The sequence below is a fragment of the Artemia sp. Qi Xiang Cuo genome, chromosome 13 (genome assembly GCF_049724085.1).
Source record: "Artemia sp. Qi Xiang Cuo chromosome 13, ASM4972408v1, whole genome shotgun sequence".
Taxonomy (NCBI): Eukaryota; Metazoa; Arthropoda; class Branchiopoda; order Anostraca; family Artemiidae; genus Artemia; species Artemia sp. Qi Xiang Cuo.
The window spans coordinates 8,394,075-8,409,945 of record NC_142806.1 but is presented as its reverse complement, the minus strand read 5'-3'; the positions used below and the strand labels follow the sequence as shown (position 1 = coordinate 8,409,945).

General features: G+C 32.7%; 1 protein-coding gene across 1 annotated transcript in view; it reads right to left on the bottom strand.

Moving 5' to 3' along the window:
* Positions 1 to 15,871, bottom strand: part of LOC148944903 (L-lactate dehydrogenase-like) — a 54,734-nt gene that overhangs the window by 29,401 nt on the left and 9,462 nt on the right. Inside the window, exon 3 of the mRNA XM_089099362.1 lies at positions 7,248 to 7,381. Within this exon, the coding sequence (XP_088955488.1) occupies positions 7,248 to 7,381 (134 nt within the window). The remainder of the gene's footprint in view (positions 1 to 7,247; positions 7,382 to 15,871) is intronic.

Sequence of the window (15,871 nt, the reverse complement as noted above, 5' to 3'; positions counted from 1 at the left end):
ACTTTAGAAATAAAAATCTGCTACGTTTAGTCGAAAAAAAAAATCAAAATTCAAACTTTCTAATAATGTACGCTTAATTAAATTTGAAACATGAAAAACAGTCCCTTTACACTTGTCTACAGAATATTCTAGAATTCAAGGGCATTATTCCCCAAATTCAAATTAGTCTTCATTCAAGCTATTCCAAAATTTTGCTTGTTGTGGCTAGGTGCCGTGACTTAAATTATGGCTTGCGATTACTTCGAGAAAGCGTACGATCTACAAGTTGCGTTTGCTTGAGTTTGATGACCGTACCCTAGGTAGTGTGCAGAATGGGAGAGAGAGAGAGAGAAAGCCCCAACTGACATTAAGAAATTCGAAATGTTTTTACAAGTACATAAAACATTCGTTTCGGGCACCCACTTGGTCTGGCAATAATTCCTTATCTTAATGATACGGAGTTACCAATTTGGTTAAGAAAAAAATGACAGCATCTTTGAAACTGTTCGCTGTTGGCTATTTCGTTTCCTTTAGGTTAGTTCTTCCTGGTATTTTAATTCTGTTCTTTTATCTTCTTTCGTTGTTTTCTTTCTTTTCTTTTTATTTTCTTCCGTGTGTTTTAATTCTTTCCGTATTCAAATTCGTTATAATCGTGTCCATTTCTTTTTCTTTCTTTCCTACTTCGTCATCATTGTACTTCTAGATTTGTATTGGGTAGTCAATTACAGGTAAATATTTACATATTCACATAATTTAGCTAACAAGAAACTCTATGCATCATTTTATACCTTTTTTATGTTCTTTTGAAACTCAATAATCGCTTCTGGGGTAGATTCCATTTTGACTCTTTAATGGGGCCTCAAATGCCAACTTATTACCCTGTCTAAAGTTTTTAGACTATGATGTAAATTAAAAAATTAGTTAAAAACTAATTAGATATAAAAATTAGCTTGTTTAACTGCTACGATGTTTAACTGGCCTGTTAACCAAAAAAGAGGAATAAGTGGAGCCCATGCAAAAATGTGATTTTCCTTGTTGTTCAAGGTGGGACCGTACGTTCCCTATTTGAGATTTTCAGCAAACGGTTTTTCCAATGGTGCAAGGGATTTCAGGCTCTTTTGAGAAATTTTCCCAAATAGCATTTTACTACTAAGACCAGGGGCGTCCCGAGGGGGGGGGCTTCGGTGAGGGTTGCCCCCCTCCAACTTTTTTGACATTCGGTAAAATTTTCCCCGAAGGCGAAAATTCCGGCATAAATTTTGCAAAATCGGCAGGAATGTAGCAAAATTATTAATTTCCGCGGAAAATTCGGCATAAATGAGGTAGCGATTAGGTAAAATTTAGGAAGATCGCCCCCTTCCTCCTAATAAAATGAGCCTCAGGACGCCCCTGACGAAGATTATATATATATATATATATATATATATATATATATATATATATATATATATATATATATATATATATATATATATATATATATATATATATATATATATATCCCCTTAATAAGAGATATATCCCCTTAATAAGAGATATAGAGAGAGGGTTGAGAGAGTTCAACGTAGGGCCACCAAACTCATACCATACCTGAGTCATCTACCTTACCACCAGAGAATGCAAAGAATACAGTGGCCTTCTCTCCAGTTCAGACGTAATAGAGCCGACGTAATAAAAACATTCCGCATTGTTAGGAATATTGATAATATCACCCCAACTCACTTTTTCAGTTTTACAGAATACAGTAGTAGCCGTCAACACCATCACAAAATTTACCCACCATGTTCACAGAAAAGATTAGGCCAAAACTCTTTTACTAGCCGAGTGTGGAAGACTTCGAACTCTCTTCCATCGGAAATACTTGCAAGGACATCGGTCCAGTTTTTCGAATATAGTTTAGCCTCTAGATATTTCTATACTAGGTCCTATCACAATCCATTTTGAAATTATTTTTACTTTTGTATAACCTGATTTGCGACAGTGTAACAATTATTTTGTAAGCTTACTTTTTGGTAGGTTTCAATTATTAACAGATATGTTTCAGTTAAGTTGGTATGTTATTGTATGTTTCAGTAATATTGTTTTTCCAATGTTTTTCAGTTACTGTATGTTTTTGTTATGTCATTGACATTGTTATTGACTTTTTAATAATTGTTTTGTGCAACAAACTTGTTAAAGCTTACCGTATCTTGATATTAATAAATAAATAAATAAATAAATATATATATGTACACTTTTTTATACGCAACTTGTCCAGAAGAGGGCACCAGTTTTTTTTTCTTGTCCAGTCTTTGGGGAGGGAGCCACCAGCTAAGTCTGACCATGGTGGAAAGAGCAGCAGAGGTGAGTCTAATGAAGTCAAAGTATATTTGTTGTCACTAATTGTCAATACACACCTTGTGCAGCAATGTTCGAAATGTGTGGTAACTTCAAGAACGTGCATCTTCTACCAAAACAACTAAAAACAACACATAAAACCATGTATTTCTGTTCAATGAATGTTCACTTGAGCAAGTGAAAGATCCAAGATACCGCCTTGTGTCAACACTTTGGAAAATCTACCTATTTACCTTGAAAATTTAGCTAATGTGTCTGCACTTGTCGGCATACTGGACAATCTTTTCAACACGTTCTTTAAATCCCGTCTCCAAACTTATAACTCTAGCTGGACCCCCTGTATCCAGTGTGCCTAACATGAATTCGATAGTAAGAGAACATATCATATGAACATAAAGTAAAGTTTTCATATTAATATGTGAGTGATTAAAATTAAAAGTCCCGCTATTGAAATCTGGGCTTTGAACAATCAATTTCAATAAATATCGTACGCTTCTTTCAATCAGATTTTCACATATTTGTCTTTATGTAACTAAACCCGCTTCTTTGACCAAATTTTTTTTTCTTATTTGTCACTTCCGTAAATATCCGCCATTCCATTTATGTGATCAGAAGCTGCTGATCAGAAAAGGCAACAAAAATCAAACAATTCTTGGAATCCACAGTGAATTATTGAAGCTATTCTTTGGTGTGTAATAGACCAGGTATAATCATGTGAATATGAATGGGGAGTCTCTCTCTCTCTCCCTCTCTCTCTAGAAGGGACAATCGTGTGCAAACGTAACAGCGGTTATAAGTGTTTATTGATGTAATTCATAAATCTTATCTATCATAACTACACCACTTTGCTGATGACAAAACAGTAAAAACATCAATATGGCAGATGAATGGGCAGAGAATGGGGAGTTTAAACTTTCATTTTTTTTCCGAAGGAGAATTTATCGGCAAATTATATCGGTACGATACCAGTATATCGGTATCGGACTCCAAAAATACATATCGGTCGGGACCCAATTAAGACTAATGAAAATGATAATTACTATTCCCGAATCAACTACAAATAGTAATTTTTTCTCACTAGAGTTCTTTCGGAAACATGCCTTTAAATTTTTGGTTACAATGGGCTGTTTTGAGCGTCTTAAAGGGCTCAACATGGAAATTGTCCAAATAGTGATTACTAAATTTGGAAAGAACATAAAAAAAAGGGCATCAAATGATGTATTTACATTATTCAATGCATATTGACATTTTTTATGGCTTATAATGAATTTATTATTATTATTATTGCTCTCTCAACAAAACAAAAGAAAAAAAATAGAACAGTTAAAAAAGAGTTTTAAAAAATACAACACAAATTTATGCTTGGGTTTCAACAATGAAATTAATGATTTCTTAGTTTTGATGCCAATTTATAGATCCTTATTCTTAACCAGTCTCTTGGCAAAGAGTAACTCCAGGTTCGAACAGAAAAATGACAGGCTTCATTACGGGCTTCGTGGCTCCATCACACGTGATGATATGCCACTAGTCCTGGAAATTACCTCAATTTCCAACACTGAGGTATTTGCTTCTCTTAAACACGCCAAGGGAAGGATTTTCTGGTATTACCTCAGCCGGCAAGCTATTCCATGTGGCGAACGATCGCCGTGCGGCCCTCGTTTTCAGATATTCTTGGCGGGGAGTACCCTGCTGAATAGGGTGACACAAAATAAAGTCAATGTTGTTCTTGAAAATTTATATTCTGTACATAATTGTTTTCATTTTACGGAAAACACAGTTACAACAGAGTCCCAATAACGCGACCTGGTACCTTTAGGAGCCAGTTTGGGGTATTCTACGAATTTTACGGGTTTTTGCATAATCTGTTGGTATTAATATTTCTTTTTATTAAAAAGTATTTCAAAATTCAATTTTCAAACATAATGAACCTTCTGTTCAAATTTAGTCTTTTATTCTATGGGGATTACCTGACTAGTTTACCAAAGTAAGTTCCGTTTGACAGGTAAAAAGGAAAAGGAAACATAGCATAAATATTAAACCTGGTAGACAGCATCTACCAGGAAATTTAGACCTGGGAGGAAGTGAACGTCCTTGAAGAAGCTGTAGAAGATCCAGGATCATATGCAAGCAAGAGGGTGAAAGTTTCATTCGCAAGCGATTTTAAAGATATTTTAAACATGAAATTGTCCATTTTGTTAGATATCCGACAGAAATACCACGAGAGTTTTAATAGCTACTTTAGAAGCACTAAATCTTAACCCTCTTGAGTACAAAGTCACGGAGACTTCATTATGTGAAGCGAACAGCTATTGCAATTTCATATGGTGAAAAGGAACAGTTGCTAAGAGTTCCTGTAACAACAAACACCTCAAGAGAGGAGCAGGCCATAGCTGTATATGAATACCTTCATGAATGGGGTCTTTTCAACATCGTAAAGGCGATGAGCTTCGAAACTACAGCATCCAACACGGGAAGACTCAAAGGAGTATACATCATATCGAAACAAATGTAAGGGAGAGAATTGTTATACCTGACTTGCTGTCATTATATCTAGTAAATTCTGTTAAGAGGCGTATTCGACACAAAAAAGGGATCAACCACTGGGCCTCATCCAGCCATTTTTAAGAAATTCTTCACTGCGTGGCCTAATATAGACAAAGGAAAATACGACACAGGTATCAGTGACAATCTAGTACAAAAGAAGCCAACTCCAGAAGTAATTGTAAATGTTGCTGCTGAAATCGAAACCAAATTAACTGAGAGCCACCCCAGGGATGACTATAAGGAGCTATTACAGTTGGCTCTGGTATTTATTGGATCTTTATACGGCAATATTGTGGGCTTCAGAACTCCAGGAGCAATTCATCACGCTAGGTGGATGGTAAAGGCTATTTACTGCTTTAAAATGTTCATTAATCACCGTCAATTTAAGATGTCTGAAGAAGAAGTAAGTTCTGTACGTGCCATATCTGTTTTCTAGTTAAAATTTATTGTAAAGCATCGTTCAATGCTCTAAAAGTTCGTGTTGCACCAAAGCAAGATTTAAGTATTATGCCTAGTCTGCTAGACTATAAAGAATATGACAACGACATTGCAGAAATATCCCTGACCAAATTTTTGAACCCTTTGTGGTATATGAACGCAGAGTAGGTGGGATTATCTTTTTCGATCCCACCATTACAGACGACAAAAGTTGTGAATGGCTTATAAATTGCTGGGTAGCACCGATGAACCATTACAGCACACTAGGGTTGTAAACTCAAAAGTCAGGAAAGAAAAATTAAAACAGGTAGTTGATGGAGGATTGGTAAACTTACTAACCAAAGAAAAGTTTACATTCTTTGACCGATTTAATATAAAAGCAGCTTTCCTAAGACAACGTCCAAACACCTGGCCTCAAAACAATGGCTTCCAAGAAGGTTTGAAGATTGTCAAAAAATTAAAAGTAGTTAATGACATAGCAGAGTGTGGTGTTAAATTAACGAACGACTTTAACAACCTTCTGATAAAAGATAAAGGCCAAAAGGCCGAAAGTTCCCCAAATTGTAAGCAAATGCCAAGTATAACATCCTGACGTTTCAATAACTACTTTAACAAAAGCTCTAGAATAGATTAAATAACAATGTAAAATTATCAACTTATGATTGTACTACGTCTGTATCATTTTTGCGTCGGTTTTGTATGTATTATATACCTGACTTTATATTTAAAAATAAAAAACGTCATTAGACTTATCAGTATTACTGTTTTTGCTATATTCCTTCTTTAAACTAAACAATATACAAAAAAAAGCAAAATTTATCACTTAATAACAAAATTCACTAAGTGCACTCCTTGTGATATTAGGTCGCGTTTTCGGGGCTAAATATTGTTGTAACTCCGTTTGACTTAAAATAACAACAATTATGCATAGAATATGAATTTTGACTAACAATATTGGCTTTCTTTTGAGATGTTAAGCCGGTTGTTATTATTTACCGTTCTGGAGTTATGGCTACATATGTCAACTTTTTGGCCAAAAATTTGAATTTTTTTTAACTTTGAGTGACGAGCGGCACGGGTTAACGTCATTTAATCGAACTAAAATTTCGGCTATCTCAATATCTGGAAAGAGGGATCGCTTTGTTGGGTTGAGACAAACAAAATTCAGAGATTCTTTGTCCCTCTATGAGATCCGGTTACCCTACTGCTCAAGGTAGACCTGACGAGCTTTACTTTGGCGAGTTGATCGCAAGGGCTCTACTCTGTCAGGAACGAGCTTCGATAGCTCCTCTGATGGAGGGTTATACATTCACTAGTAGAAAACCAAGATAGACACCACATCGAAGCATTCCTGGATCAACTGTGGGGTTTTAGCTTTCGTGTTGCCAGAGGTAGCTGCAAGATCTGCTCGATTTTGAATCCGCTAGAGTGGAGCGATGTGGCGTTTTGGTGCACCCGTGAAGAGAGGACATGCATATTCCATGACAGGTCTGGTGCATGAAATTAATAGTGGCAGAATATACTCATCAGAGCGGAGACTTTTCCATCTTAGGATAACTCCTAGCTTCTAGAAGCAAGAGGATCTAATTTTACTGATATGCTCAGTCCATGATAGATCCGAAGATAAGTTAACTCCAAGTAAGCGTATTGTATCAACTCGTGTTATTACTTCTCCCTTGAAGACGAAATCAGAATGTGCCCTCATATTATGCGCCTTAGAAATTAGGAGCTCTTTCGTTTTCAATGCGTTAAAACTGACTAGCCATATATCTGCTCACGCCTCAATTCTCTCCAGGTCAGCCTGAAGGCCTTTGTGGGGTTCGCTGGGATCTGCGTCCTTAGCAATTGATGTTTTTGCTGTCATGTCACCAGCAAAGTGGTGAGGTTATGATAGATAAGATTGAAAGACAGAGAGGAAGAGTATGAAGCTAGAAGAGAAAGAAACGTACCTGTGATAAAAGACTAATTGCACATGCCATACCAACGTGTCCTAGGCCAACAATGGTGACTTTACCACCAGATAAAGGTGAGGGTAGTTCAAAATCATGCATTAGCTTTTCTCTAAGGGGCTTTTCAGAATTTACTAGAAAAATCAAACAGGCAAACGTTCAAACAGGTAAGAACTTTCATGCAGGAAGGTGAGCAAAGATTGGAGCTGAAGCGACTGAGACAAATAGAGAAAAAATAACATTTCATAAGTCAATTAAACTAAACAAGTAAATCAAATCTAACAGAATTAGTGTCAGTAATTTTAGGATACGAGAAGGCAAAAACTTAGTGATAAAGGATCTGTAAGACCCAATATCCTTTCTAGCATTAATATAAAAATAAATATTTTTCAAAAAAAAGGTGTTCAAAGAAAAGTAAAGAGCCATACTAAAACCTAAAAGGAGCAAATATAAAGTCATCTAATATTCAAATTTGAAAAGAACAGGAACTAATATCAAGGAATAAATAAAACACAAAACTAAGGATGAATGAACAGAAAGACCCAAAGATCCTTTCTAGCATTAATGTAAAAAGAAATATTTTTCAAAAAAAAAGGTGTTCAAAGAAAAGTAAAGAGCCATACTAAAACCTAAAAGGAGCAAATATAAAGTCATCTAATATTCAAATTTGAAAAGAACAGGAACTAATATCAAGGAATAAATAAAACACAAAACTAAGGATGAATGAACAGAAAGACCCAAAGATCCTTTCTAGCATTAATGTAAAAAGAAATATTTTTCAAAAATAAGGTGTTCAAAGAAAAGTAAAGAGCCATACTAAAACCTAAAAGGAGCAAATATAAAGTCATCTAATATTCAAATTTGAAAAGAACAGGAACTAATATCAAGGAATAAATAAAACACAAAACTAAGGATGAATGAACAGAAAGACCCAAAGATCCTTTCTAGCATTAATGTAAAAAGAAATATTTTTAAAAAAATAAGGTGTTCAAAGAAAAGTAAAGAGCCATACTAAAACCTAAAAGGAGCAAATATAAAGTCATCTAATATTCAAATTTGAAAAGAACAGGAACTAATATCAAGGAATAAATAAAACACAAAACTAAGAATGAATGAACAGAAAGACCCAAAGATCCTTTCTAGCATTAATGTAAAAAGAAATATTTTTCAAAAAAAAGGTGTTCAAAGAAAAGTAAAGAGCCATACTAAAACCTAAAATGAGCAAATATAAAGTCATCTAATATTCAAATTTGAAAAGAACAGGAACTAATATCAAGGAATAAATAAAACACAAAACTAAGGATGAATGAACAGAAAGACCCAAAGATCCTTTCTAGCATTAATGTAAAAATAAATATTTTTCAAAAAATAAGGTGTTCAAAGAAAAGTAAAGAGCCATACTAAAACCTAAAAGGAGCAAATATAAAGTCATCTAATATTCAAATTTGAAAAGAACAGGAACTAATATCAAGGAATAAATAAAACACAAAACTAAGGATGAATGAACAGAAAGACCCAAAGATCCTTTCTAGCATTAATGTAAAAAGAAATATTTTTCAAAAAATAAGGTGTTCAAAGAAAAGTAAAGAGCCATACTAAAACCTAAAAGGAGCAAATATAAAGTCATCTAATATTCAAATTTGAAAAGAACAGGAACTAATATCAAGGAATAAATAAAACACAAAACTAAGGATGAATGAACAGAAAGACCCAAAGATCCTTTCTAGCATTAATGTAAAAAGAAATATTTTTCAAAAAAAGGTGTTCAAAGAAAAGTAAAGAGCCATACTAAAACCTAAAAGGAGCAAATATAAAGTCATCTAATATTCAAATTTGAATAGAACAGGAACTAATATCAAGGAATAAATAAAACACAAAACTAAGAATGAATGAACAGAAAGACCCAAAGATCCTTTCTAGCATTAATGTAAAAAGAAATATTTTTAAAAAAAAAGGTGTTCAAAGAAAAGTAAATAGCCATACTAAAACATAGAATGAGAAAATATAAACTCATATAATATTCAAATTTGAAAAGAACAGGAACTAATATCAAGGAATAAATAAAACACAAAACTAAGGATGAATGAACAGAAAGACCCAACGATCCTTTCTAGCATTAATGTAAAAAGAAATATTTTTAAAAAAAAAAGGTGTTAAAAGAAAAGTAAAGAGCCATACTAAAACCTAAAAGGAGCAAATATAAAGTCATCTAATATTCAAATTTGAAAAGAACAGGAACTAATATCAAGGAATAAATAAAACACAAAACTAAGGATGAATGAACAGAAAGACCCAAAGATCCTTTCTAGCATTAATGTAAAAAGAAATATTTTTCAAAAAATAAGGTGTTCAAAGAAAAGTAAAGAGCCATACTAAAACCTAAAAGGAGCAAATATAAAGTCATCTAATATTCAAATTTGAAAAGAACAGGAACTAATATCAAGGAATAAATAAAACACAAAACTAAGGATGAATGAACAGAATGACCCAAAGATCCTTTCTAGCATTAATGTAAAAAGAAATATTTTTCAAAAAATAATGTGTTCAAAGAAAAGTAAAGAGCCATAGGCTACTAAAGCCTAAAAGGAGCAAAAATAAGGTCATCTAATATTCAAATCTGAAAAGAACAGGAACTAATATCAAGAAATAAACAAAACACAAAACAAAGGATAAATGAACATTATGACCCAAATATCCTATCTAGCAGTAATGTAAAAAGAAATATTTTTCAAAAAATAAGGTGTTCAAAGAAAAGTAAAGAGCCATAATAAAACCTAAAAGGAGCAAAAATAAGGTCAACTAATATTCAAATTTAAAAAGAACAGGAACTAATATCAAGGAATAAATAAAACACAAAACTAAGGATGAATGAACAGAAAGACCCAAACATCCTTTCTAGCATTAATGTAAAAAGAAATATTTTTCAAAAAATAAGGTGTTCAAAGAAAAGTAAAGAGCCATAGGCTACTAAAGCCTAAAAGTAGCAAAAATAATGTCATCTAATATTCAAATCTGAAAAGAACAGGAACTAATATCAAGAAATAAACAAAACACAAAACAAAGGATAAATGAACAGTATGACCCAAATATCCTATCTAGCATTAATGTAAAAAGAAATATTTTTCAAAAAATAAGGTGTTCAAAGAAAAGTAAAGAGCCATAGACTACTAAAGCCTAAAAGGAGCAAAAATAAGGTCATCTAATATTCAAATCTGAAAAGAACAGGAACTAATATCAAGAAATAAACAAAACACAAAACAAAGGATAAATGAACATTATGACCCAAATATCCTATCTAGCATTAATGTAAAAAGAAATATTTTTCAAAAAATAAGGTGTTCAAAGAAAAGTAAAGATCCATAATAAAACCTAAAAGGAGCAAAAATAAGGTCAACTAATATTCAAATTTGAAAAGAACAGGAACTAATATCAAGGAATAAATAAAACACAAAACTAAGGATGAATGAACAGAAAGACCCAAACATCCTATCTAGCATTAATGTAAAAAGAAATATTTTTCAAAAAATAAGTTGTTCAAAGAAAAGTAAAGAGCCATAGGCTACTAAAGCCTAAAAGGAGCAAAAATAAGGTCATCTAATATTCAAATCTGAAAAGAACAGGAACTAATATCAAGAAATAAACAAAACACAAAACAAAGGATAAATGAACAGTATGACCCAAATATCCTATCTAGCATTAATGTAAAAAGAAATATTTTTCAAAAAATAAGGTGTTCAAAGAAAAGTAAAGATCCATAATAAAACCTAAAAGGAGCAAAAATAAGTTCAACTAATATTCAAATTTAACAAGAACAGGAACTAATATCAAAGAATAAATAAAACACAAAACTAAGGATGAATGAACAGAAAGACCCAAACATCCTTTCTAGCATTAATGTAAAAAGAAATATTTTTCAAAAAATAAGGTGTTCAAAGAAAAGTAAAGAGCCATAGCCTACTAAAGCCTAAAAGGAGCAAAAATAATGTCATCTAATATTCAAATCTGAAAAGAACAGGAACTAATATCAAGAAATAAACAAAACACAAAACAAAGGATAAATGAACAGTATGACCCAAATATCCTATCTAGCAGTAATGTAAAAAGAAATATTTTTCAAAAAAAAAGGTGTTCAAAGAAAAGTAAAGAGCCATACTAAAACCTAAAAGGAGCATATATAAAGTCATCTAATATTCAAATTTGAAAAGAACAGGAACTAATATCAAGGAATAAATAAAACACAAAACTAAGGATGAATGAACAGAAAGACCCAAACATCCTTTCTAGCATTAATGTAAAAAGAAATATTTTTCAAAAAATAAGGTGTTCAAAGAAAAGTAAAGAGCCATAGGCTACTAAAGCCTAAAAGGAGCAAAAATAAGGTCATCTAATATTCAAATCTGAAAAGAACAGGAACTAATATCAAGAAATAAACAAAACACAAAACAAAGGATAAATGAACATTATGACCCAAATATCCTATCTAGCATTAATGTAAAAAGAAATATTTTTCAAAAATAAGGTGTTCAAAGAAAAGTAAAGAGCCATAATAAAACCTAAAAGGAGCAAAAATAATGTCATCTATTATTCAAATTTAAAAAGAACAGGAACTAATATCAAGGAATAAATAAAACACAAAACAAAGGATAAATGAACAGTAAGACCCAAATATCCTTTCTAGCATTAATTTAAAAAGAAATATTTCTGAATTAAAAGAAATATTTAAAAGAAAAATTAAAAAAAAAAAAAAATTTCAAAAAATAAGGTGTTCAAAGAAAAGCAAAGAGCCATACTAAAACCTAAAAGGAGAAAAAATAAGGTCATCTAATATTCAAATTTGAAAAGAAACAAAAATTAATATCAAGGAATAAATAAAACACAAAACAAAGGATAAATGAACAGTAAGACCCAAATATCCTGTCTAGCATTACTTTTCTTTGAACACCCTATTTTTTGAAAAATATTTCTTTTTACATAAATGCTATAAAGGATATTTGGGTCTTACTGTTCATTTATCCTTTGTTTTGTGTTTTATTTATTCCTTGATATTAGTTCCTGTTCTTTTCAAATTTGAATATTAGATGACATTATTTTTGCTTCTGAAACGAATTCTAAAACGAACAACAGCTAAAATGAATGACAAAGTCAAACTTAAGACGAACAGAAATTATCAAGGAGATGAACTACCGCCCCCTAAACCTTCTAAAAACTAGACTCTATAACTGAAAACAATCTGTATTTTGAGCAGTGTGTCTTTATTTGCCATAGAATTAACAGCGATACAATAAAAACAGAACAACACAGGATGAATCAATGTTTCAAAAAAATATTGTTACAACGCTGTGCACTTCCTCTAATACCTCTGAACAGCTTGAGTGCAGGGGCGTCATTTGCTATGGAGCAGGGGGCAACTGGCCCTCCCAGACCTCAATTTGCCCCCCTCCATTTGAAATTTAGTTTCTTCAAAAATATGGTCAAAATTAAGATAAACCTGCATAATTCAAGTATCCACAGAAACGGGTCAGTTTTCTTTAGTATATCTTTACCTTTATGTTACTATATGGCTCATTTTTCAGTTTTCACTGTTATTTTCACTTGAATTGGGAAAATTGGCTCCAACTTTGCTCCTCCCCCTCCAGGATTTTGACAAAATTACGCCACTGCTTCAGTGTCAGCTGTTTTTTATCTTAAATACTGTGCATTTTGAGCAGTGAGATTTTTACTTGACAAAGGACAAGCAGATGCACAACATTGACTACTTAAGTTACAATCTCGAGACTGTTCAAAAACGTGCTACAAAATTCATACTGGGTCCCAAATATGACACATGTAACTGCAATTGCAACATTGAAAATATCAACACTGAAAAAATGTAGATTCCATCTCATGTGCAAATTTGGACAGTCGCTCCTCGCTAGTGAAAAACAAAGTACGTTGTTGCCTCCTCTTATTGCCCTCAAAGCCAGTACTTGACACACAAACAAGTTCGAGCGAATAAGATACAGAACGAATCAATTCAGCAATTCTTTTATTCCGTTTATTCAAGTGTCATCAATCATGCTTATTTTTTTCCTTTTTTTTATTGTAAGAGATAGCGTTATTTAGTTGAAGCTCTTTCTAATACTATGAATGCTGTTTTTAAATAAATGAATCTTGAAATAGAAAAAAAAATTAGAAAAAATAGATTTTACTTGACAAAATAGAAATGAACTGACAAAAATAGAAAAAACATAATAGCTAATCAAGAATACTGGAAAGAAATGATGTATTCATTGAAATTTCTGTTTGTTTTTGGGTTTTGTTTACTCATTGATAGTAATTACTGTTCATTTTAAGTTTGAATTATTGGATGACTTCACTCTGCTTGTTTTAGCGTTTCTTTTTATTTGAAATTCTTCCTTTTAGAAAATGTTTTTTGTAACTCAATTTTTCCTATCTTTTTATCTTTTTCAGTTTTTCTGAATTCTCAAATGTTGGGTCGTAATTTGTATTTCGGAAAAATTTGAATATTCAACCAAAATTTTCATTTAGCAGTAGTTTTGTGGAATAATTATTTTAATAATAGTTTTGCTACAAAATTTAGGCTGGATTGGGAGGGGGAAATTTATAGAACTGGAAGATCTATGGAGCTTTCGGTCTTTTATAGGGCTAAAGCCATCCGGACGTCCTTCCAATAAGCACCCTTGAACACAGGCCTATCTGAATCAACAGTTTCAATAAAGAGTCTTTTTATACTATTAATTAAAAAAACTTTTTCTACAAAATAAATTTTTCAAAGAAAAGTAAAGCACTCCATTTAACAAAAAATGAGCAAAAATAAAATCAAATAATCTACCAAGCGTGAAACTACCACAAATCATCATCGATAAATAAATGAAACCCAAAACGAACAGAAATTACAATAGCTAACCGAGTCAAACTCAAAACGAGCAGAAATTAACATAAGTTGGGCGCAAAACCCCTAAGCCTTACCAAGGCCAGAACAAAATTTGCACTTTACTGACAAAATATAAATGTTTTTACTTTTAAAACTTTAATAAATCAAATAATACTAACATTTTGATTACTAAATATCAGTATATGTATATTAAACTGACAATGCACATTCATTTGTATTTTTTCACTAAAGTGCAAATTTTGTTCTGGCCTTGGAAAGGCATAGGGGTTTTCAGCAGTTTTTAACAACATACACCCTTTTAAAAATCTGGACATAAATAGTACTGTTTAATTTAGTTTCATACCTCCTCTAGTTGACCTGAAATGGAAAACTTGATACCATTTGCAAAAAAAATCTGTTTACTTTATTTGATAGCTTTAATGCACTTACGATATTTTGATTTGGTTAAATTTTAAGAGTAGAAGCAGCCCCGAAAGTTTGAATATAATACCCTCAGTCGTTCTTGGGATACTGCTGAGATGCCTTATTGGGAATTAGCATTAACATATTGAATTATGATCCAATCTCAAGGAAACATTTAGTTTTTAAAAATAATGGGAAATTGAGTGGATGGGAGTGGAAGGGGGACTAGTTGCCCTCCAACCATTTTCGACTATTAAAAAGGGCATCAGCCTATTTTATTTTCAATCGAATGAGCCCTTTTCGAAGTTCCCACGACAACTCCTTCGATACGAAGTCGCCTAGTCTCAACAACAACAAAAAATAATACATTATACCCACATCAATCTTTACTATAAAAATATCATGCCTTCTAATCACTTTCGACTTTTAAAAAGGGCACAAGGCCTTTCGATTTCCAATCGAATGAGCAGTTTTGAAGTTTTTTACGACAACGCTTTCTATAAACACCTTATATTTACAAACGGGTTATCCCCCAGGGAATAAATTACAACCCTTACCTAATTTCCAGAACTTTCTACTTCGTTGAACAAAATGACTATCTGAAAATTTTTGATTGGATGTGTTTGGAGGAATGGTGGGCGTGAGAGGGAGTTTAGTTACGCTCCAATCACTTTCGACTATTAAAAAGGGCAATAGCCCTCTCAATTTCAAATTGAATGAACCGAATTCGACTTTCAACGACATCTTCGGCCAAAATATTTTCTATGCCCCAGTCTATAAAATGCAACTTATGTCCTAGGGATCCTCGGGGGTTTGTCAGCCATAAATAAATAATTTCCAGTGCACTCAACTTCTACTAGTTAAATGGCTATCCCTCAAATTGCATTGTATGTTTCCGGTGAAATTGTGGGCATAAAAGGCGGGTGAATTACTCTCCACTCACTGTCGACTATTCAAAAGGGCAATTTCAATTTTCAATCAAATGAGCCCTTTCTGAAATTTCTATAACAACTTTCGATATAAACTTTAATGCCCCCAGGGCATAACTTACAACCCTTGCACTGAGGCTCTGAGGGGGTTATCATCCTAAAAGACCTAATTTCCAGAACTTTCAACTACATTGAACAACACGGATATCTCAAAATTTTGATTGGACGGGTTTGGGTAAATGGTGGGCGTGAGAGGGGCGTTAGTTGCACTCCAATCACTTGCAACTATTAAAAACGGCACTAGCCCTTTCAATTTTCAATTGAATGAACCCTTTTGAAGTTTGTGCGACAACGCTTTCCATAAAAACTTTATATGCCCCCAGGGCATAACTTACGAC